Source organism: Bos taurus, chromosome 16 (assembly GCF_002263795.3).
Source record: "Bos taurus isolate L1 Dominette 01449 registration number 42190680 breed Hereford chromosome 16, ARS-UCD2.0, whole genome shotgun sequence".
NCBI lineage: Eukaryota > Metazoa > Chordata > Mammalia > Artiodactyla > Bovidae > Bos > Bos taurus.
This window is the reverse complement of record NC_037343.1, coordinates 61,278,969-61,301,184: the sequence shown is the minus strand read 5'-3', so window position 1 is coordinate 61,301,184 and position 22,216 is coordinate 61,278,969. Positions and strand designations below refer to the sequence as shown.

The 22,216-nt window shown below is 34.9% G+C and overlaps 1 protein-coding gene across 3 annotated transcripts in view; it reads right to left on the bottom strand.

Moving 5' to 3' along the window:
* Positions 1-22,216, bottom strand: part of CEP350 (centrosomal protein 350) — a 162,694-nt gene that overhangs the window by 35,986 nt on the left and 104,492 nt on the right. For 2 of the 3 annotated variants that reach the window (XM_059875815.1, XM_059875816.1), the window contains exons 26-29: positions 16,264-16,410; positions 14,325-14,482; positions 6,612-6,734; positions 5,283-5,482 (exon numbers count right to left, since the gene is read on the bottom strand). In XM_059875815.1, the coding sequence (XP_059731798.1) occupies positions 5,283-5,482; positions 6,612-6,734; positions 14,325-14,482; positions 16,264-16,410 (628 nt within the window). The remainder of the gene's footprint in view (positions 1-5,282; positions 5,483-6,611; positions 6,735-14,324; positions 14,483-16,263; positions 16,411-22,216) is intronic. The other variant, XM_010813497.4, reaches the window with a different exon arrangement.

Sequence of the window (22,216 nt, the reverse complement as noted above, 5' to 3'; positions counted from 1 at the left end):
GTCCCAGTAGAAGACCTCATTACAAAAGTGAATAACCTGAAAAAGAAGGCTCCATGTGGACTCTACTTTAGGTGGCTTTTGGTAGTGACAGTGGATTTTTCAGAGGTTGCAAAGTGGTGCAGAAGCGGCATGAATGGCGAATGACAAAAACAGTAGTTTTCTTTAGTGCTCTGGTGAGTAACTGCTAGAGCAGTCTTCTCATCAAGCCAGTTCTCTGGTATGGTTTTAGAACTTCTTCTAGAAGCTCAGTGTAGAGCTGGCTCTCCAGTCAACTCAAAATTTTATGAACCACTACATGGTCTTCAGAAAGTTACTTTTCTGCTTGGTCTTAGTAAACTTCAGTTATTCCAACAATGTGCCCTAATAGGTACACACAATTCTTTTTCTTAATTTTTCTTTTACTTACGTCATTTAGCTCATTAACTACACTACTCCTTAGCAATATTTGGTGAGATTGAAATTGTCTTTAGCTCATTTACCCAGTAACACTTTCCATGATCATACAGGTCAACAGTTCCTGACATATGGAGGTTTGAATAACAACAACTAGTCTTGATTTGCCCTCCAGACATGGTTGGAAATGTTTTCTACTTCTATTACAGCAAATGACGAAACCTGAGAAATTGAATCTGTTTACTAGGTCCTCTTAGATTTCCTTTCAAGATGGACAAGTCTAGCAGAATTTGAGGCTATAGAATGAGGATGTGGAAACTGACACAGAAGTAAGCCTTTGCTGAAGAAATTAAATAAAAATTGTTAAGGATAAAAAGGAACACTACAGATGAACTGCATTTACTGTATCATTAGTTTTATGTATCACTTGGTATGTATAGCTAAACAATATATCATTTAGTTTTGTTTGCTTTTAATTTTCTATAAAAGAAATCAAGCTGCTTGCAGTCTCCTGTGATTTGAGATTCTTATATGTTGACTTGTATACTGTAATTTTTTTATCTTTACTGAGCATAATATGTAAATATACCACAATTTATTAATCCATTTTCCTATTTAATGTGGGTGGTTTCCTTTTTCCCCCCTGCCATTTCAAATACTGCTGTTATATATCTCCTAGTATAGATAAATACTTATAGATATCTATATGTATATCTCTATAATATCAGTATTTATAGATAGCTTTATTTATATCCATTTATTATCTATGTAAAAGTTCTCTAGAGCAGTAGTTTTAAGATTTTTTTTTTACCTTTATCATAGTATTTATCCTTACTATGTATGACATAATGATATTTTCTATTCTATTTCAATTTTAAACAATGCTGACTATAATCCACTAAATAGATTTCATGCATCTCTAATGGGACAAACCAGAACTTGAAAAACAATGCTATAAGACAGCAGTTCCCAAACATTTTGGTTTCAGGACCACTTTACACTCTGTAATACTGAGGACCCCCCAAAACTTTAGTTTATGTAGTTATAGACACAGTTATTTCTATCAGTATTTACAATATAAATTAAAATCCATAAAATTTTTAATTAATTAAAAATAAGAGTAATAAACCTTTATGTGTTAACATAAATTATATTTTCTAAAATTAAACACAGTGAAAGTGAAAGTGAAGTTGCTCAGTCCTGTCCAACTCTTTGCGACCCCGTGGACTATAGCCCACCAAGCTCCTCTGTCCATGGGATTCTCCAGGCAAGAATACTGGAGTGGGTTGCCATTTCCTTCTCCAGGGGATCTTCCCGACCCAGGGATCGAACCCAGGTCTCCCGCATTGCAGGCAGATGCTTTAACCTCTGAGCCACCATAGTACTTATTTTGAAAAAATGAAGTTTAATTGAAAGGAGAGAAACTTTTATTGACACAGTAAAATAAAATCTTTAATGGCTGGCTTAACAGAAGATAGGTGGATTCTGATATTTGTTTCTGTATGCAATCTGTGGTTATATGTTGATTTGGCTGAAGCGTATGCAGAAAATCTGGCTTCACACAAACGATACATAATAAGAAAAGGGAAGAATATTTTAACAGTATTTACAGGTAACTGGATTTCCTTTTTTAATGCCACACCAAAAGTGGACAATTAGTAGTTTCTTAAATGTTAGCTGTAATGTGAAATCTTACACCATTATCAGTGAACTTTTCATAATCTGTTGCATTAAAATCCACAGTCTGATCTTTCACCTTAATAGGATCTTTTACCCATACGTGATTTTCTAATCCTCACTGGTCATTTGGAAAATATTGGTTCACTGAGTTATTAGGAAGATCTTTTCAAATATTCACACATTTTATCACACAATATTAAAAGATGACTTTGACTGATACCATCACTCATACCAGAGAAGTCTGGAAAGCAGTCAAGCTCACAACAGGGGAAATAGCATTGCTAAAAGCCCTAATCTTCACTTGAAAGTTTTAATTTTATTATCAACAATAAACACTATCAGTTGTTTTTCTTGAAAAGTCAGAGCTGCTTCATTTATTTCTGAAAAATTGCTTATAAATACTCAAGACTGAATAAACACAGTTTGTTGATCATTTAAGTAAAAATGGTACCAAATGAAAAAAATGGCTAGTTCAGTTTGCAAATCAAATAACTAGCTTTTCTTCAAGATAAATGTCATGCTTTGGCAAACACAAGTGCTTTTTGAATATTTTCTATTTGGTCACACAAAATATTAAAAAGATACGTACGCAAAGTTGAGATTCAATAATATTTAAATTAATTACACAAATATTTAAAATTACATTAAGTGTAAGAATGGCACATTTCTACTGTGAGTACAGGGTTGTGAACAGTACGACGACCACTATGTGATTTGGCTCTACTGCCTTGATTCATATTAATGCATCAGCAATTTTACCCACCATTATTTTTATTCTATCAGTGTAAAGTTGACACAGTAGAAAAGGCAAACAACATGTCAGTATTATTCAGACCTTCTGAAAGGATCTCAGAGATCAAGGACCATACTTTAGGATTTATACTTGGCAATGGAATTGCTGAATTACAGGGCATACATACCTGGCTCTATTATTTTTATTATTTTATTGATGATTTTTAATGCCTCACCTTTCAACCTGTTTTTCAAAGTAGGTTTAACAATTAACACTTACACTAGCAGTTCTTTGTTCCACCTACAAACCAACAGGTTTGATGGGTGTGTTCAATGGGGTGAATGATGGCTCCCCCAAAAATATGTCCATGTCTCAATTCCCAAAACTTATGAATACAATCTTATTTGGAAAAAAGGTCTGTAGATGTAATGAAATTAGGGATCTCATGATGAGATCTTCTGGAATTATCTGGGTAGGCCCTAAATTCAATGACAAGTTTCCTTATGAGACAGGAGAGGAGAAAGATAGACACAGAGGAGAAGACTATGTGAGACTGAGTTAAAAGCAGACACAAGGAATGCCTGTAGCATACCACCAGAAGCTGGAAGACGAAAGAAAGAACTGTGTCCTGGACCCTTTAGAGGGAGCACACAGTACTGCCAACACCCTGATTTTGTACTTCTGGCCTCCGGAAGTGAGCGAACAACAAAAAAAAACCCCCACCAAATTTGTGGTAGTTTGTTAGGGCAGCCCTAGGAAATGAACATTGGCATGCAATGGTATTTCTTTAAGATTTTATGCTCTGATTACTAATGAAGTTGAACATTTTTTCATATGTTTATTGACTGTTTATAGAGTTTCTTATTTGTGAACCACTTGCTCTTTTGCCTATTTTTTAATGTGGTTGTCATTTATTATTGATTCACAGGAGTTACTTATATATTTTTGATACTATTCCTTTGTCTGTTGTATGTGCTGCAAATATGTTGTTTTACTTTATGGTGTATTAATAAACAAATAATTTATTACAGTCAAATTTATATATCTTCCCTTTTATGATTTTTGTCTTATATAATGTGAAAGAAATCTTTCCATCCCCTTGATGTCATAAAGATATACTTTTATATTGTCTCCTAAAAGTTTTACAGCTTAAATTTCACATTTACACTCTTCTCCCCCACTAGAGATAGATCTTTTTATATTGTCAGGTAGGGACCCAACTTTATTTTCACTTCTCACAAAATTTATTGGAGTCACTTCTTTCTTCACTAGTTTCCTGAGTTATCTATGTCAGAAGTCAACTTTCATATACTCACAGGTCTTTTTCTGGGCTATTTGTTTAACAGTCTATTTGTCTATCTCTGATAACAAAAATCAGAAGCCTAGCAAGATTTCTTTGCAAAGTTTGACAGCTCCTTTTAAAATTTATATGAAAAAGCAAAGGACTAAAACACAATGCAAGAACTTACCAGTTTCAAGACTTTTAGAACTGCTAAGTTCTTGCATTGTTTTTTAGTCCTTTGCTTTTTCATATAAACTTTAAAAGGAGCTGTCAAACCTTGCAAAGAAATCTTGCTAGGATTCTGCTTTAAACTGTTTTGAATCTATCATTAAATTCATAGAGAATTAACATCTTTATGATACTGAATCTGTTGTGAATATGGAAAAGTTCTATTTATTTTGGTCTTCTCAAATGTTTCCTAAGAAAATTCTAAATTTTTCTCCATAAAGATCTTGTATACTTTTTAAAATTTATAAATGGCATCTCTTTTAAAAATTAGATTTTTCTAACCGATTTCTGCTTATCTATAGACATGCAATTGAGTTTTATTTACGGATTGTAAATCCAGCAACTTTCTATCCCTTTTTAATTCTAATAACTGACATGTAAATGTTGGATTTTTTATGTGCATAGCCTTCTCATCTGCAATAATGAGAGTTTTGCTTCTTTCTTTCATTCTACAGGTAAAAATAAGCAACTCTGATCTCCAGATTCAAAGGGAAAACTTTCTAAGTTTTATCATTAAAATATGAAGTCTGTTGCAGGTTTGGTTTTTTGTTTTTGTTAATAAATATCCTATACTGGGTAAAGAAAGTTTCCTTGTATTGCTAATTTGATTTGAGATTTATTACAAATGTTTTGGATTTTATTAAGTGTTTTTTTCCTGAATCTTTGAGATATACGTACTTTTTCTCCTTTAATCTTTGACCACATTATCAATTTTAGTATGTGTTAAACCCTACTTGATCCTAGAATAACCTATTTCCATTTCATGGAATTTACCCATTTGTTCTAAGTTTTCAAGTATATTAGCATAAAAGTATTTACCATATTCTCTTATCTTTCCAATTCTGAAGCATATATGTTTGTATCACCTTCTTTACCCTTAATCATTCATATTTTTTAAGATAATGAAGTAAATCTTTCATTTATGTCAGGCTTTAGAATGTAGTCTGGACAGTTAGTATTTATTACCTTTCTGTTCAGCTCTCTGGTCCTCCAACTCTTTCTTAGGAGTTTTAGGTTTTATCAATTCTTTGTCCCAGGCAGCCAAGGCTTGTTTTTCCATTTGACGAATTTCTGCTTCCTCTGCATCTAAACGTCGCTTCCACTCTAGTAGCTCTTCTGCATGTTGTCGCCGCTGCATTAGTTTTTGCTCTCGTTTTGTCAGAAACCTATGGTCGCACCATGAAGAATAGTGAGAAAACAAATCTATAGGCAGAAATCACTTAAAGAGGTTTATCACTCATTATACTATCAACAAACTGTATAACAGCAGGACATTCATAATATTTCTCTGAAAAAAGTTTTTGAGAGAACAGAAACTTTATAAGTGATCTTATTCAGGAAATGAGAGAATTTATGTTCTACTTGTAGTTAACTGTTTGGAAGATTAGCAAAGGAAAAACAGTCGTAAATTCAGAAAAAAATTTTTTCAGAATATTCAGCCAACCATGACTGATAGTACTTATATATTCATTCTTCATAGGTGATTCTTTTTTCATAACAGAAGGTATAAAGAATTTATTCTGAAGGCTCAGACCAAAAAACACACAAACTCAAAACAACAAAGACCAAAACAACAACAACAAAAACCCCCAAAATCCCAAGCAAGCAAGCAAACAAAAAACATATTCTTGTCCCTTTTTGACCTTTATTTCAAATTCAGTCTGGTTTTGCTTCAGGTATAGTGAAGCATTACCTGGGAGATGCCATGCCAAGTGATAATCTATATCTGTTTTTCATGGAGAGAAACAATGTCAGATGCACCACAGTCAGATGCCTTACGCATAAAACATAACTATTTATTTACTTGAGTAAAAAATAAGGATGCACCAAATCCTCAAACTTCTCAATTTAACCCAATCTCTGAAATTAGATAGCCTAACAAATCTTGGCTCCAAAGGGTTAGAGAATAGCATTGATTTAGGAAAAGTTATTTGAGAAGTTAAAAAGCTTCTATTAAGCTCTCCTCAAATGTAGATGTCATAGCTAAATAAAAGCTGGGCTGCTCATATTACGAGTGTTAGATCTGTAGTGGTAGCTAATCAACAAAAAGGCATTCACATATCCAACACACACTTAATAAAAAGCACAAGAACTGTCACTCTACTTTTTGAACAATCAGCATGTCAAATAATTGTGGGAACAAAAAGGTAAAATCTATGGGACATTTGACAAGAGGCCCCTAGGCTGTTAGAAAAAAAGAAAGAAAGAAAGAAAAAAAAAAAAAAGCAATAAAGACAAGCAAAAAGAACAGAGCATGCTCTATCAAAGAGTGCACTGAAAAAGGTGCAAAGTTACCTGACCAACTGGTTGTAGATATACAGCTGGAATTTGGGATGAAGGTTGGGAAAACAGACACTGAGAGAGGCCCAGTGATGAGACGTAAAGACAGAGAAGAAGTAGTGAACAGGAGAGCAGTGTCTACAAAATAAGGAGGAAGATTTTAAAACCAAGAGATCAAGAAGGAGAAAGAATGAGAAAGGGAAAGCATAAGAGCCGATCACAGAACTTTAAATATGCTTCCTGAACAACAATAAGCCACTTGGTTAAAGCAAGTGTTATACTTTGTGTGACATATAAAACATTTGCTTTTATAGACCTTACCAATGATTTCTGAATGTACGTGCCTTTCTTCTCAGATGTTGCTTAACCATCATCTATACTTTCAGGTAAATTTATTTGCGAGTAAAGTAATGAGGAGTGTGAAGCTAAGTTTTTTTTCTCATAAGCTTTAACATAGAGTACAAAAATTATGGCCATGAACCTCGCATATCAGCAATTCTATACATATATGTAATCTTAAACAAGTAATTTTTATATCTGTGTCTTATCATATATTTTAAACTTGAATTTAAATTTAAAAAGCACTACATTTGCCTTACTCAACTCACCATCATAATCTAGCCTAAAACAGTAATATAGTTTAGAAAATCAATTTATAGTAAAGATATCTTGTTCATATCTACAACATAAAACTTAATGCTAACTGGACCTAGTGGAGCTATCTTGCTTTATATTTAACAAAAGCCCATTTAAACAATACTGGAATATAATACCCATTCTATAAAATATTAGGGTGCATAATTAAGAATAAACTAAATAGGAATTCCCTGGGAATCCAGTGATTAGGACTCAGTGCTTTCACTGCTTCACTGCAATGGCCCAGGTTTGATCCCTGGTTGGTGAACTAAAATCCTCCAAGCTGTATGATGTGGCTCCCCCACCCCAAAAAAGAGAGAATAAACTAAGCTAGTTCCAATAAATACTACCAGTAGTTTAGTATATGTGCTGCCGAAGCGAGCACAAATACTACCAGTAGTTTAAAAGAAAAAAAAAAAAAAAAATCATGCTGTGGACAGTTCAATCAATCATATGGTTAAAAGTTGTAAGAAATTCCATATGTTAAACTTACAAAAGTAGGAAAAAAGCACTAGCTTCTCTTTTTTAAAAAATTTTTAAATAGATCATTGTATATATGAAAGGATACATAAGTCTAGTAATTTTTAAAAGGTTTAAAGGTTAATTCTCTTTGACAGAGCATGCTCCTGCTCACATGCACACAGTAACTTGTAGATCAAGGCCAACACTTATTGCCTTGGAAGAGCAAGGAATAATATATCAGTAAATCACAGATGTGAGAAAATCTAGGTATGAATCCAGTTACTTATTTGGAATTTAAAAAGTATGTAGAATCTTGACTACATGTATATCTTTAGATAACTACATGTGTAGATGATTTCAAGTCTGTTTCCCCACATACAACTTAATATTCACTTTCTCTCTCTCTCCCTTCCTTCTCTCTATTGTTTCTGGATTGCCTTGATTTTCTGCACTGAAGTGCAAGGAAAACCAATTTTACCAACTTTCAATAAGACACTGCACTCTTCCTTGCCCCTCTTTATGAATATATAATAAGCTTATTTTGATGCCAATTATCAAAATATTATGCAAAAACAAATGTACTTCAAAAAAGATTCCAAAATTCTATTCATAACATTCAAATATCACCCACCCTCTTAAGTATATAACAGCTAAATGCATGCATGACCTAGTAGAAAAAGTAGAATATTGGAACATGTGAAATAAACTGTAAAAAAAAAAAAAACAAATACATATTAAATGTTTTTGTCCAATTCAATATAGAGAATAATAACTTTCTCTCTTAGAACAAATACTAATCATTTACTTCTCACTTACAAAGATTAAAGCATATTCAAAAGCTCCAGGGTAGAAATGCACAACAAAAGAAACGCTAAAAAAAGACAGCAGTATAAGAGATAGTATTAAGAAAAGTTTAAAGTTGGAATTTCTTCCCACAAACATGTTCCTTACTTAATATACATATATTCTAGAATTCAAGAGGGTCCTCCAAAAATTGATTAAAAATTAAAAAAAATTGATAAAAAAAAAAAAAAGTAATACTTCACACTAGAGTTAATGCCACACAAATAAGAAACAAAATTATGAATGATGGAGACACAAATGCCTACTCATAGAAAATGCTACTGATACACCTTATGCCTGTTGTCAAGGCATTCCTCAACAAGGCCTCTGGTGGTTACAGAACTCTGGATGAGCATGAGATAGATGACAGATTTAATTTAGTATGGAAATAATGTTCCTATAATGCTTAAGCCTAAGAAATTCAAAAGAAAGTCAAAATGTTAGACTCTAAACTTTAGCCATGCAGCTATTGAACCTTAGTAATCAGCCACTGAGCACTTGCCCAGCTTCAACAAATGCTATTTAGAAGGTCAGTTTCTACTAAGACAACTTTAAGTTAAAAAAAAAAAATTTACAAAATTGAAAACAGATATGCTAACTTAATTTTCACTGTAGCTGGCTGAAGTCCACAGGGCAGGGCTCTAGTTCGAGCTCTGCCATTATGCTACCTGTGTGACCTAGGGCAAGGCACTCAATAACTACTGGCCTCAATTTCATCCTGTAGAACCAAGAGACTGTAATAGACAACTTCCCTAAAATTCCCTAGTTTCAACGTTTTATGATTCTTTCTTCATTTAAGTACCTTTTCACACTTTTTGAAAAATACATACCTCAACACATTGCTAGACCATGTGATACGAGAACCCTTTTTTCCCACTGAGCTAACAGTGCATTGTATTCCAACAGATTCTAAAACTAGGTTACAATTTGAAAGAGCAGAATTATGATCTAAACTTTAAATAAAACTTTCAGTTCTAAAGTCATCTGATTCTGAAAGATATTAAACAAAATACAAAACCTAACATCTTGAATTTTTTTTTTTCTGGATATAAACAATTCTTTAATTCTATACTATTACAAGTAAAAATGAAACAGTGCTCTTAATTTTAAAATGAATCAATTCTTTCATTTCTAATGATATTCAAAAAAGATAAATGAGCATATGGATAGTATTGACATAAAACACAGTCTATTTTTCCTACAGCAAAATCTATTGAATTGTTTAATAATCTGCATATACTGTACTTAAATCGGAGAAGGCAATGGCACCCCACTCCAGTACTCTTGCCTAGAAAATCCCATGGACGGAGGAGCCTGGTAGGCTGAAGTCCATGGGGTCGCTAAGAGTCGGGCACGACTGAGCGACTTCCCTTTCACTTTTCACTTTCATGCACTGGAGAAGGAAATGGCAACCCACTCCAGTGTTCTTGCCTGGAGAATCCCAGGAACGGAGGAGCCTGGTGGGCTGCTGTCTATGGGGTCGCACAGAGTCGGACACAACTGAAGCGACTTAGCAGCAGCAGCATACTGTACTTAAATAAATGAAATAATACAGGTGCATTATCCCTAATCTAGGAAGTAAAGGGAAAAAAGAGCATATTATTAGACTATCAGGATTTATTCATCCACTATACTTAGTCTAGAACTTTCTCTAAGAAAACTGTATATCTAATTTAGGCAATGATATTTAATACATTGTTTAAAATCTTAATTAAAATGTCTTCTTTAATGGAGTAGTGCAAATCCAAAGTATTTAATTTTGAACACTCATCAAGAAAATCTCTGTGATATGTACTCTTTTCAGTAAAAACTTCTTCTTCTGAGTTTCTTAGCATTAGACTTTTATACACCTTACTAAAGGAATCTGGTATTTATTCTTTTTTCCACCTTGACAGTAAGCTTTTCAAGAGCAGGGTTTATGTCTGATTCATCTTCATGTCCCTCAGAACCTACTATATTCACACAATTCTCAGTAAATAATTGCTGAGAGAATAAGTATACAATTAATAAAGAACAAGTTGCTGTTAACAAATGAAATAAAAAGTGCCCTATGTCCTATTTTAACACTTAATGAGGAAGATAACATCATTCTTTCAGTGTTTCATTTGCTCGGTAAATAATTTTCCTAAAATAGAATTGTCAACTTAACAGGAAGTCAAATGCATGGTTTTTCCCCACGAGTATCTGTTTCACAACTTTATACTGTAAATAATACCCCTCACAGCAGTAAACAAAACTCAGATTCCATTTACCAATAATGATCAAAAAACTGAGGTCTAGACAGTGTGGCTTTTGCAAACATACTGATATCTGCATTGTAACTAACTTTTTCCATAGTTTAAAGTTCTTTTGCTTTTCACTATATTGAGAAATGGAAATGATTTCTAAAATGTCAACTTGTTAAATAGGTCAATAAAAGCCACAGACTAGAAATTTTAACAAAGGCATTATTGTTTCAGGGAAACATTAATGAAGGAAATCTTTAATTGTAGCCAAGAAAAGTTTCAACATTTCAGAAAAAATATTTATCACAGAATCAAAGTTCAAAGAGTTAACAATAAGCAGTAATACATAATGAAAATGTTCCTCTCAAAGTATCTTAACTTATTGAGAAGGTTGACTATTTTCTGACAGGTATTTTATATTAATAAAATAGCAATCTCTTGGAAGACTGGCTTTTCCAATCTACAAAACAAATAATAGTGCTTAGTAGCAAAGGCTTAAATGATTTTGTCATTAGTTATTTACTGTAGCAAATGACTACAAAATTAACTCATTCTATTTATTGAGCTGACACCTCAACATTGTTGAAAGAGATTGAACTCTAAAGCTTTGGTAATCTGAATAGTATTCAAAAATAGTTTTCACATTACAGTAGGGGTTTGAACTCCATAGGTCCACTTACATGTGGATTTTTTTTTCAATAAATATTGCAGTACTGCATGACTGTGGTTGGCTGAATCTGAAGATGTACAACTGCAGATACAGAGGAACCACGTATATGGAGGAATCACAAATATTAAAAAGCAGAGACATTACTTTGTCGACAAGGTGTGTATAGTCAAAGCTATGGTTTTTATACTAGTCACGTATGGATGTCAGAGTTGGACCATAAACATAGCTGAGCACCAAAGAATTGCTGCTTTTACACAGATGTATAGAACGGTCTTTCGGACTCTGTGGGAGAGGGAGAGGGTGGGATGATTTGGGAGAATGGCACTGAAACATGTATAATATCATATAAGAAACGAATCGCCAGTCCAGGTTCAATGTAGGATACAGGATGCTTGGGGCTGGTGCACTGGGAGGACCTAGAGGGATGGTACAGGGAGGGAGGTGGCAGGGGATTCAGGATGAGGAACATGTGTATACCCGTGGTGGATTTATGTTGATGTATGGCAAAACCAATACAATATTGTAAAGTAAAAAAATAAATAAATAAACTGTGGTGTTGGAGAAGACTCTTGAGAGTCCCTTGGATTGAAAGGAGATCAAACCAGTCAATCCTAAAGGAAATCAGTCTTGAATATTCATTGGAAGGACTGATGCTGAAGCTGAAACTCCAGTACTTTGGCCACTTGATGTAAAGAGCTGACTCACTGGAAAAGACCCTGATGCTGGTAAAGACTGAAGGCAGGAGGAGAAGGGGACAACAGAGGAGGATGAGATGGTTGAATGGCATCACTGACACAATGGACATGAGCCTGAGCAAGCTCCAGGAAGTGGTAACGGACAGGGAGGCCTGGCATGCTTCAGTCCATGGGGTTACAAAGAGTTGGACACGACTGAGCGACTGAACTGAACTGATCATAGAAGTTATAGGTGAATTTTCAACCATGTAGATGGTTAACATTCCTAATACTTCTGTCCCTCACTGTTCAAGGATCAACTGTACACTGTTCTAGAGATTAAAAAAAAAAATCGCATAACAATAACCTCCCTTTTTAATGCATTGCTAGTTTTGAAAAATACACCTGTTCATCCTCAAATTTCAGCATCATCTTCCAAACATTAAAACTAATTTCTTTGCTGTCTTTACGCCATCCCTCCCATAAACACAAAAGTATTGTTTCAAACAATAAATTAAGAAGTCACTGAATGCTTCAAGGCCTATTCTCTTTGACAAATTTCTCAAAAATTTATTGCAGTAGTTGACAAAGGAAGGGACAGCAATGTTGCAAAAAAATTCTAGGTGTTTAATATTTTGGGCTCTGAGAAAATAACAAAACTTAGAACAAAGTCAATATATTCAACTTTTAATTTGTTATTTAGGATTTTTAAAACTCTAACAAAATTGGAAATAAACACCACATAAACTGACTAATCTTACAAGCAGAATAAGCAGTTCCTTCCACAGATGTGATTAAAATTATTAGAATATTATTCATAGAGACCAGCAATGAAGATTTTACTGGTATAGACAAGCAAGAAATCAATGAAGAAATTTCCCGTGAAGCTTTTTTTCCTCCAACACTTATGATCCAAAGGCATTTACAAGGCAGATAGAAAATGTTTAATTAGTTATGAAAATTTATGAGATAGATTATTCTGAATTAAAGATCCCTGGAGCAATACAGTATGCCCACATAGACTACTGGAAAGTTTGTCAGGAAAGGAAGAAAGAATTCCTACTTGAATACGTCTTAACTGGTCTAGTCCATGGAAATCTTAGAAAACGCATTCTTATAAAATTTGTAAATATTCAGTTTTAACTCCCTTATACTTTTTATTTTTTAAATTTATATTTATTTTTTAAACTTATTTTCATAATTAATTTAGGTATTTTTAAGTTGTGAAATGCCAATTTTAAGTCACTGAAATGCAATTCAATTAAGCAATGAAGTGCCAGTGTACAACACTGTACTTACAGTAAGTAAGGTTTGACTTAGAACTGTTTGACTATTCAGAACCTAAATCATAGGCTAATATCACATATAAAGATAGAACATCACTAAATTTGGTGATGCATAGTATACTGCCAAAGGATATCAAGGTACAATTTAAGTTCAATCTGTGGTCCAAACTGCTAACATAAAATAGCAATCAACAAAAATTTTAAAGGACCTCTCTTCCATATTTAAAGAAGGTAGAAAATAGTCTACAAGCAGCTACTTTATAAGTATATTTAATTAAATGTACATGCAAAAAAGTAAACTGTCAGGTAAATATCATTGGTATGGTCAAAGCTGGCATATGACTGAGCTATATCCAAGTAGTAGTAGCTTTCTCCAAGAGTCTTTAAAAAATAATACATAGAAATATTTTAGTAGAATGGTAGACAGCCAAATCATTCAACATTCTGGGAGAATTTCAGACTTTATGGTTTCAATTGAGCAATTCAGAATCACTCACGAGTTTAAGAGTTCACTCTTCTACTTGGGTAAGCCTGAGAGTTGTCAGAGTCACAAGATAAGATCTCAAGCTATACCACTGGATTGTTTTCCCAAGTTAGTGGACATGTCCTCAGATTTCAGAAAAGATAAAAAAATTCACACTTACTCATTTTATTACTTTTAATAAAAGCAAGGAGAAAACATTATCATGGGTATATCTGCAAATACTACTTAAGTTTTAAAATAAGAAACATGACAGTATTTAAAATAGAGAAAATTTGTTTTATAAATAAGGTCTATAGTTAATTGACTTCCAGGATGACTTAATCTACTAAAATGCAGCTGAAGCCATAAAATATTATGTTGTATCCATCTAATCTGATGAAGTACATTAAAAATATTATTTGTTCCTACTACTTTCAGTGTAAACGAGATATTTTAAAAAATGAATTACTTTTCATCCATGCGGCTTCTCATTTTCTTCAGTTTTTGCATAATGCTGCTTGTTTCACTGCTGGAGATTGAAATAGGGGAAGGACTGCGTGTCTCCAAGTCAGTTGGAGCAGGACTGGCTGCTTTATTATCTTTTGTATCATCATCACTATGAGACTCCTGCAAACAAAAGAGGACAAGTGTTAAACTAGAATTTAAGATCTCAAACTAATTTAAACACTGTCTTCTCAAAATTAATTTATCTTCTAAACAGTATTTGTAAAATAGCTGAAATTAAGGTATTACTTAAAGGACAAAATTATACTGCACAAGTAAAATGTATATATATGTCCTAACACAGTCCCCAGATTTGTTGCTTAGAGGAACAAAACCTAAATAGCAGTGAGCATGCCTAGCACCAGATCTTGATTTCTAAGTAAGTATCCTCTTCAGAGAAACAGCTGAAACCAAGGCTGAGGCAAAAAAGAGTAAAAAATGACTGAAACATCTTGTTTCAGAAAATATGGAAGTGCTCAAAGACTGATGAGTACATGTCAAAAGGACACAGAAACCTGCTTAAGAGGCTCCGAATGGCCCAACTTAAGAAAAAGTGAGCATCACAATAAATAATGATAGTAACAGATTTTACTCCTGAGTAAAATAGGAATCTATGAGTCCATACTGACATAAAAGAATAAATTTAACTCTGATGAAGAACAGGAATTAATGTAGTCTCAAAATACCATCACAAAGTATTTATTAATCATCAAATCATCATGCAAAGTACTTATTAATCACAAAGGGAAAGAGGGTAACTACAGTGAAATATGGTAGATGCCACCTTCACTGTATAGTTACCCTTTTTTCCTCTGTGATTGAGTCAACATCAACCCATTCCAGTATTCTTGCCTGGAAAATTCCATGAGCAAAGAAGGCTGGCAGGCTACAGGACATGGGGTCACAAAGAGTCAGAGCGAATGAACATGCATGCACACACATCAGTAATGAGATATATTGAAATCAGGTACCACCAGATCGAATGCAGAGAACACAGCATCACATCTGTGATATTCCTGCCAAAGATGCATAAACTGAATCTAATTATGAGGAAGCATCAGACAAACACAACTTGACCATTCTACAAAGTATCTGGCCTGTAATCTAAAATGTGAAGGTCATGAGAATCGAGGAACCTTTCCAGACTGAGAGAGACTAAAGATATATGAAAACTAAATACAATATGTGCTTCTGAACTTACCTTTTGAAATAAGGAACACTATTGTGATAACTGGAGAAACCTGAATAGTGTTTGCAGATTAAATGGTAGTAATGTGTCAATATTAATTTGTTAGCAACATAACTCTTGCTCAGAAAATCAGAGCTCTTTTTATGTGTTTGAAACTTTCTATAAATTTGAGATTGCTTCAAACTTTAAAGTGTATTTTAAAAGTCAAAGCAGTGAATATTAAAGTATTATTTAACTATATTTCTATACAGTCTGAATCTTCCAACACTACACTGACACTTTACAATACTTCAGAATAAGTCCAATTTTGTTTTTGTCTGAATATCTCCTTTAGCCTTGTATCATTATATAAGACATTAGACAGCTGAAAGAGGTATCACATAAAGAGTAAAAAAATTAATTCCTCCCATTAATTCTGAAGAATATATTTGGATTGATTAGCAAAAAGCAAAGCTCTTTATCCCAACTGAGTTTATAAATAGAAAACATTTTGAAACTAAGATATGACTTATGTGTCCCATTCAAAAGAATAATCCATGGGGAAAATAAAATTAGAACTCTCATTTTATATAAAGGCACGTACATACAACTTTATCCTGGTGCATTACTATATCACAGTGTTGGGATGAACACACATCCATCATGTAAGGAGGCAGAGTTAGGTGTTAGGAAGCTACATGAGGCAGAAAACAAACAAGAATTTCATGTAGTTTACCAATTTATTCTCCCCTGCAGATTTCAACTTTTCCTGCAGTTTTATGGTGGTCTGTCGGATCCTTTCTATCTCCTCCTGCTGTTTAAGAATCAGTTGTCTTTCCTTCCGAGCTGCCTTATTGGCTTCTTGAAGACGTTTAATTTCTGCCTAAGGTTTAAAGATTTAGGAGAGGGTTTAAAATTTGGAGGAGACAAATTCAAACTAATATTTTAAAAAGAAAATACAATCATCACATATACAAAACTACATACATAAAGAACTTCAAGATAAAATAACATTGAAAAATGTTTTAGTAGTGAAGGAGGAAAAATTTCTATCACTGTAAAATAATTTAACATGATTTAATCCTTAATTTAAGTAATTATAACCACAACAGAGTAATAATTTCATATTCCCTTTTAAAACTTAACATACCTTTCACATTTTTCCATAGTGCCTTTCAATCTTTACAGTTCTTTGTTTAATAACTGCATATCATGTAAAGTAATTAATATAACCATTATTCTATTGTAAACTCCATCCCAAATAATGCTTTAATGCCTATAATTGTTTCATACCATGGGCTAGTTCTTTAGGGGAGATTCCAAAAAGTAGGACAAACAAGTCAAAGAGAATGAATCACTTTATGGCCTTATAGGAGAAGGCAATGGCACCCCACTCCAGTACTCTTGCCTGGAAAAATCCCATGGACGGAGGAGCCTGGTAGGCTGAAGTCCATGGGGTCGCTAAGAGTCGGGCACGACTGAGCAACTTCCCTTTCACTTTTCACTTTCATGCATTGGAGAAGGAAATGGCAACCCACTCCAGTGTTCTGGCCTGGAGAATCCCAGGGACGGGGGAGCCTGGTGGGCTGCTGTCTATGGGGTCGCACAGAGTCAGACACGACTGAAGCGACTTAGCAGCAGTAGCAGCAGCAGAACAGTTTTTAAAATTGCTTTTAGAAAAGAATTTTCTCCACATAAAATGCGAACAGAAAACACTTAAGACAACATTGCATCAAACATTCTCCACACAGGATATTATTTTCTGTTGCTGCTGCTGTTAAGTCGCCTCAGTCGTGTCCAACTCTGTGTAACCCCATAGACGGCAGCCCAACAGGCTCCCCCATCCCTGGGATTCTCCAGGCAAGAACATTGGAGTGGGTTGCCATTTCCTTCTCCGATGCATGAAAGCGAAAAGTGAAAGTGAAATTGCTCAGTTGTGTCTGACTCTTAGCGACCCTGTGGACTGTAGGCCACCAGGTTCCTCTATCTATGGGATTTTCCAGGCAAGAATACTGACTGGGATGCCACTGCCTTCTCCATTTCTGTTGCTAACAGTGAGCAAAAGATAACACATTTCACTATTAACAATCATTAAAATTTAACAATTATCCTTTTTTTATCATAAATTTCTTGTAATCTGTTTTCTCATCAATAAAGTGAGCATAATAAAGATATGAATAACTTATTATAATTTCTTTAAATCATGTTTAAGAAATTTTGAAACTACCTGAAAGTGCAGGAAAGTGCACAATAAACATCTAATTTCCAAAATTAACACTTGTTACTGCAAGGAGATCCAACCAGTCCATTCTAAAGGAGATCAGTCCTGGGTGTTCTTTGTAAGGAATGATCCTAAAGCTGAAACTCCAGTACTTTGGCCACCTCATGCAAAGAGTTGACTCATTGGAAAAGACTCTGATGCTGGGAGGGATTGGGGGCAGGAGGAGAACGGGACGACAGAGGATGAGATGGCTGGATGGCATCACCAACTCGATGTACGTGAGTCTGGGTGAACTCCGGGAGTTGGTGATGGACAGGGAGGCCTGGCGTGCTGCAATTCATGGGGTCGCAAAGAGTCTGACAAGACTGAGCGACTGAACTGAACTGAACTGAATATTCTGTCAAATCTTGAAAGATGATGCTGTGAAAGTGCTGCACTCAACATGCCAGCAAATTTGGAAAACTCAGCAGTGGCCACAGGACTGGAAAAGGTCAGTTTTCACTCCAATCCAAAGAAAGGCAATGCCAAAGAATGCTCAAACTACCTCACAATTGCACTCATCTCACAAGCTAGTAAAGTAATGTTCAAAATTCTCCAAGCCAGGCTTCAGCAATACGTGAACTGTGAACTTCCAGATGTTCAAGCTGGTTTTAGAAAAGGCAGAGAGGAACCAGAGATCAAATTGCCAACATCCACTAGATCATCAAAAAAGCAAGAGAATTCCAGAAAAACATCTATTTCTGCTTTATTGACTATGCCAAAGCCTTTGACTGTGTGGATCACAATAAACTGTGGAAAATTCTCAAAGAGATGGGAATACCAGACCACCTGACCTGCCTCTTGAGAAACCTATATGCAGGTCAGGAAGCAACAGTTAGAACTGGACATGGAACAACAGACTAGTTCCAAATAGGAAAAGGAGTACATCAAGGCTGTATATTGTCACCCTGCTTATTTAACGTCTATGCAGAGTACATTATGAGAAAAGCTGGACTGGAAGAAGCACAAGCTGGAATCAAGATTGCCGGGAGAAATATCAATAACCTCAGATATGCAGATAACACCACCTTTATGGCAGAAAGTGAAGAGGAACTCAAAAGCCTCTTGATGAAAGTGAAAGTGGAGAGTGAAAAAGTTGGCTTAAAGCTCAACATTCAGAAAACGAAGATCATGGCATCCGGTCCCATCACTTCATGGGAAATAGATGGGGAAACAGTGGAAACAGTGTCAGACTTTTTTTTTTGGGCTCCCAAATCACTGTAGATGGGGACTGCAGCCATGAAATTAAAAGACGCTTACTCCTTGGAAGGAAAGTTATGACCAACCTAGATAGCATATTCAAAAGCAGAGACATTACTTTGCCAACAAAGGTCCGTCTAGTCAAGGCTATGGTTTTTCCAGTGGTCATGTATGGATGTGAGAGTTGGACTATGAAGAAGGCTGAGCGCCGAAGAATTGATGCTTTTGAACTGTGGTGTTGGAGAAGACTCTTGAGAGTCCCTTGGACTGCAAGGAGATCGGCCCTGGGATTTCTTTGGAGGGAATGATGCCAAAGCTGAAACTCCAGTACTTTGGCCACCTCATGCGAAGAGTTGACTCACTGGAAAAGACTCTGATGCTGGGAGGGATTGGGGGCAGGAGAAGAAGGGGACGACAGAGGATGAGATGGCTGGATGGCATCACCGACTCGATGGTGAGTTTGAGTGAACTCCGGGAGTTGGTGATGGACAGGGAGGCCTGGCGTGCTGTGATTCATGGGGTCGCAAAGAGTCGGACACGACTGAGCGACTGACTTGAACTGAATATTCTGTCATATTTCCTCTTAGTCTTAAATTTTCTAAAGAACTAAAATATTACAGATAACACCAGTCTGCAATCCCCTACCCCACTCCCTAAAGGTAACCACTACCATGGTATATACGCTTCCACGGTATACAGCTTTTTAAAATTCTTCTACAAATAATTGTAGTTACCTGCAAAAATAAATATACTGTTTGGTTTGTATAATGTTTTACAATATTTTATAAATAATATCATACATACATATTTTCAATCTTGCTTTATTTACTAAACATTGCTTTTATATGTCTCCATGTTGATTTGTCCCTAAATTCTGCATAAAATTACATTGGAGGTATATATATTTCATGGATCTGTTACCCCTATGGTTAGATGAGGTTGCTGTCTACTATTACAAATAATACTAAAATCAACAGTCTTTCACTTTTTTGTCTCCTTGGGCACATGTATAAAATTCCTCTCAAACACACTTCTCAAAGTACAGTCCATGGTCGTTAGGGGTTCCTGAGATCCTTTCTGGAGACTCTCAAGCTATCTTCATAATACTAAGACATTATTTGTCTTTTCACTCTCATGTGTATACAATGGCATTGAGCACAGTTTTAAGAAAATAATTCTATTTTCTAAAACAAACAAAATTAGTGAAAAGAGTAGTATTCAGATGTTTGTAAATCTTTATTGTCTGGCTTGATTTTTTTGTTCTGACTTGAGTTTTGGGGTTTAAAAAAATTTTTTAGACAGAAGTATAGTTGATTTATAATACTGTATTAGTCTCAGTGTACAGCAAATGATTCAGTAACACATATTCTCTTCAGATTATTTTCTATTATAGATTATTGTTAAGATATTGAATATAGTTCCCTATGCCATACAGTAATTCCATGTTGCTTATCTATTTTATGCATAATAGTTTATATCTGTTAATCCCATACTCCTAATTTATCCTATCCCACCCTCCACCATGGCTTGATTTAAAAAAAAAAAAAATACCATGCACTGATTATTTGGAAAATGCTTAGTTCACTCAGTTATGAAGATCTTCCAAATGTTCATATATTTCATTACACAATACCAAGAAAATCACAATTATTATCACTATGATCTTATAAGAAAAATTCTTTAGTTTTAGGTGGTAGATAGAAGTTTTTACCATTGGCAACAAATACTATCAATTGTCTTCTTTGAAGTACAAGCACACTTTGTTCATTTTTGAGAAAATGACTGTCAAATACTCTATTCTGAATAAACATAGTTTGTCTCTGGATAACTCTTTCAGGTAAGAACAGTATTCCACGAAAAAATGTGGCTAGCTCAGCTTGCAGCTGAAACAACTGTACAAATGCTTTCCCATGAGTTAATCACCTTCCCCTAATATCCAGGAAAAGTGCATTGTAGGCTTCCCATTCCTGTCACACAGAACACAAAAACAAGTACTCAAATGCCAACATAATAATTTTACTAGACTTAATCAAGACATTCTTTAGTGAAATTAGCTTTTTTTCGCTGCAAGTGTATGGCAATGGAAGATAAAAGATTACTAGCAGTTTGGTGCCACTGCCTGATTTGTGCTAAATAAGGCCTCAGCAATTTTACCGACCATTGCTGCTGCACCATTTAGTGCAAATATCAATACATAAAAACGGCAAATTCACATCTTACTGTCCTCATGAAAACAGTTTTGATCTCCTTCTCCCATGAAAAAGGTCGAAGGGATTCCCAGAGCTCTACAAACCACCTACTAGCTTAGGCCCGAGTTTCTAAATCAATTAATGTATAATTTCACCCAATCCAAGACTAGCAGAAAGAAAATATTTTTTAATGGGTTCTAAGGGGGAAATGTTTGCGTCTCTCTTAAGAATAAGCCATAAGGTTGTAGAAGCAACTGTTCACTTTAAAATGATTAATGGTACATTCATTTTTAAATGCTTATTTTATGTTATGTGTGTTGTTGTTGTTTAGTCATAAGTCATGTCTGACTCTTCGTGACCCCACGGACTGTAGCCTGCCAGACCCCTCTGTCCATGGAATTCTCCAGGCAAGAATATTGGGGTGGATAACTATTCCCTTCTCCAGAGGATCTTCCTGACTCAGGGATCAAACCTGGTCTCCTGCATTGCAGGCAGATTCTTTACTATCTGGGCTTCCCTGATAGCTCGGTTGGTAAAGAATCCACCTGTCATGTCCAACTCTCTGCGACCCTATGGATGGTAGCCTGCCAGCTTCTCTGTCCATTGCATTCTTCAGGCAAGAATACTGGAGTGGATTGCCATTTCCTTCTCCAGGTATTGGACAGCAGAGATACAGAATGTTACCATTATTGAATGGGTTTTATATCTAGTACAATTTGTCCTGCATTGTTATATTTTCTTGCAGAAATATGCTCTATTTCATCTATCACTGAAGAAATAAGTTGTTTCCACTTTCCCCTATACAGTGCAAAAGCTTCGAGGATATATACCAAGACACAGAAATGCTGAGTCACAGATTATATGTGTCTTCAAGTTGACTAGATACAATCAAACTACTCTGAAAGGGGTTACACCAGTTTCAGGAACTCTCTCACCAGCTACAGAGAACTTCAGTGACAAAAACTGGAGACCTAAGACAGTTAATTCTTAAACCTGTCTTAAAACTTCCAATTTAATTCTTCAAACTCAGTCTTCCCCTC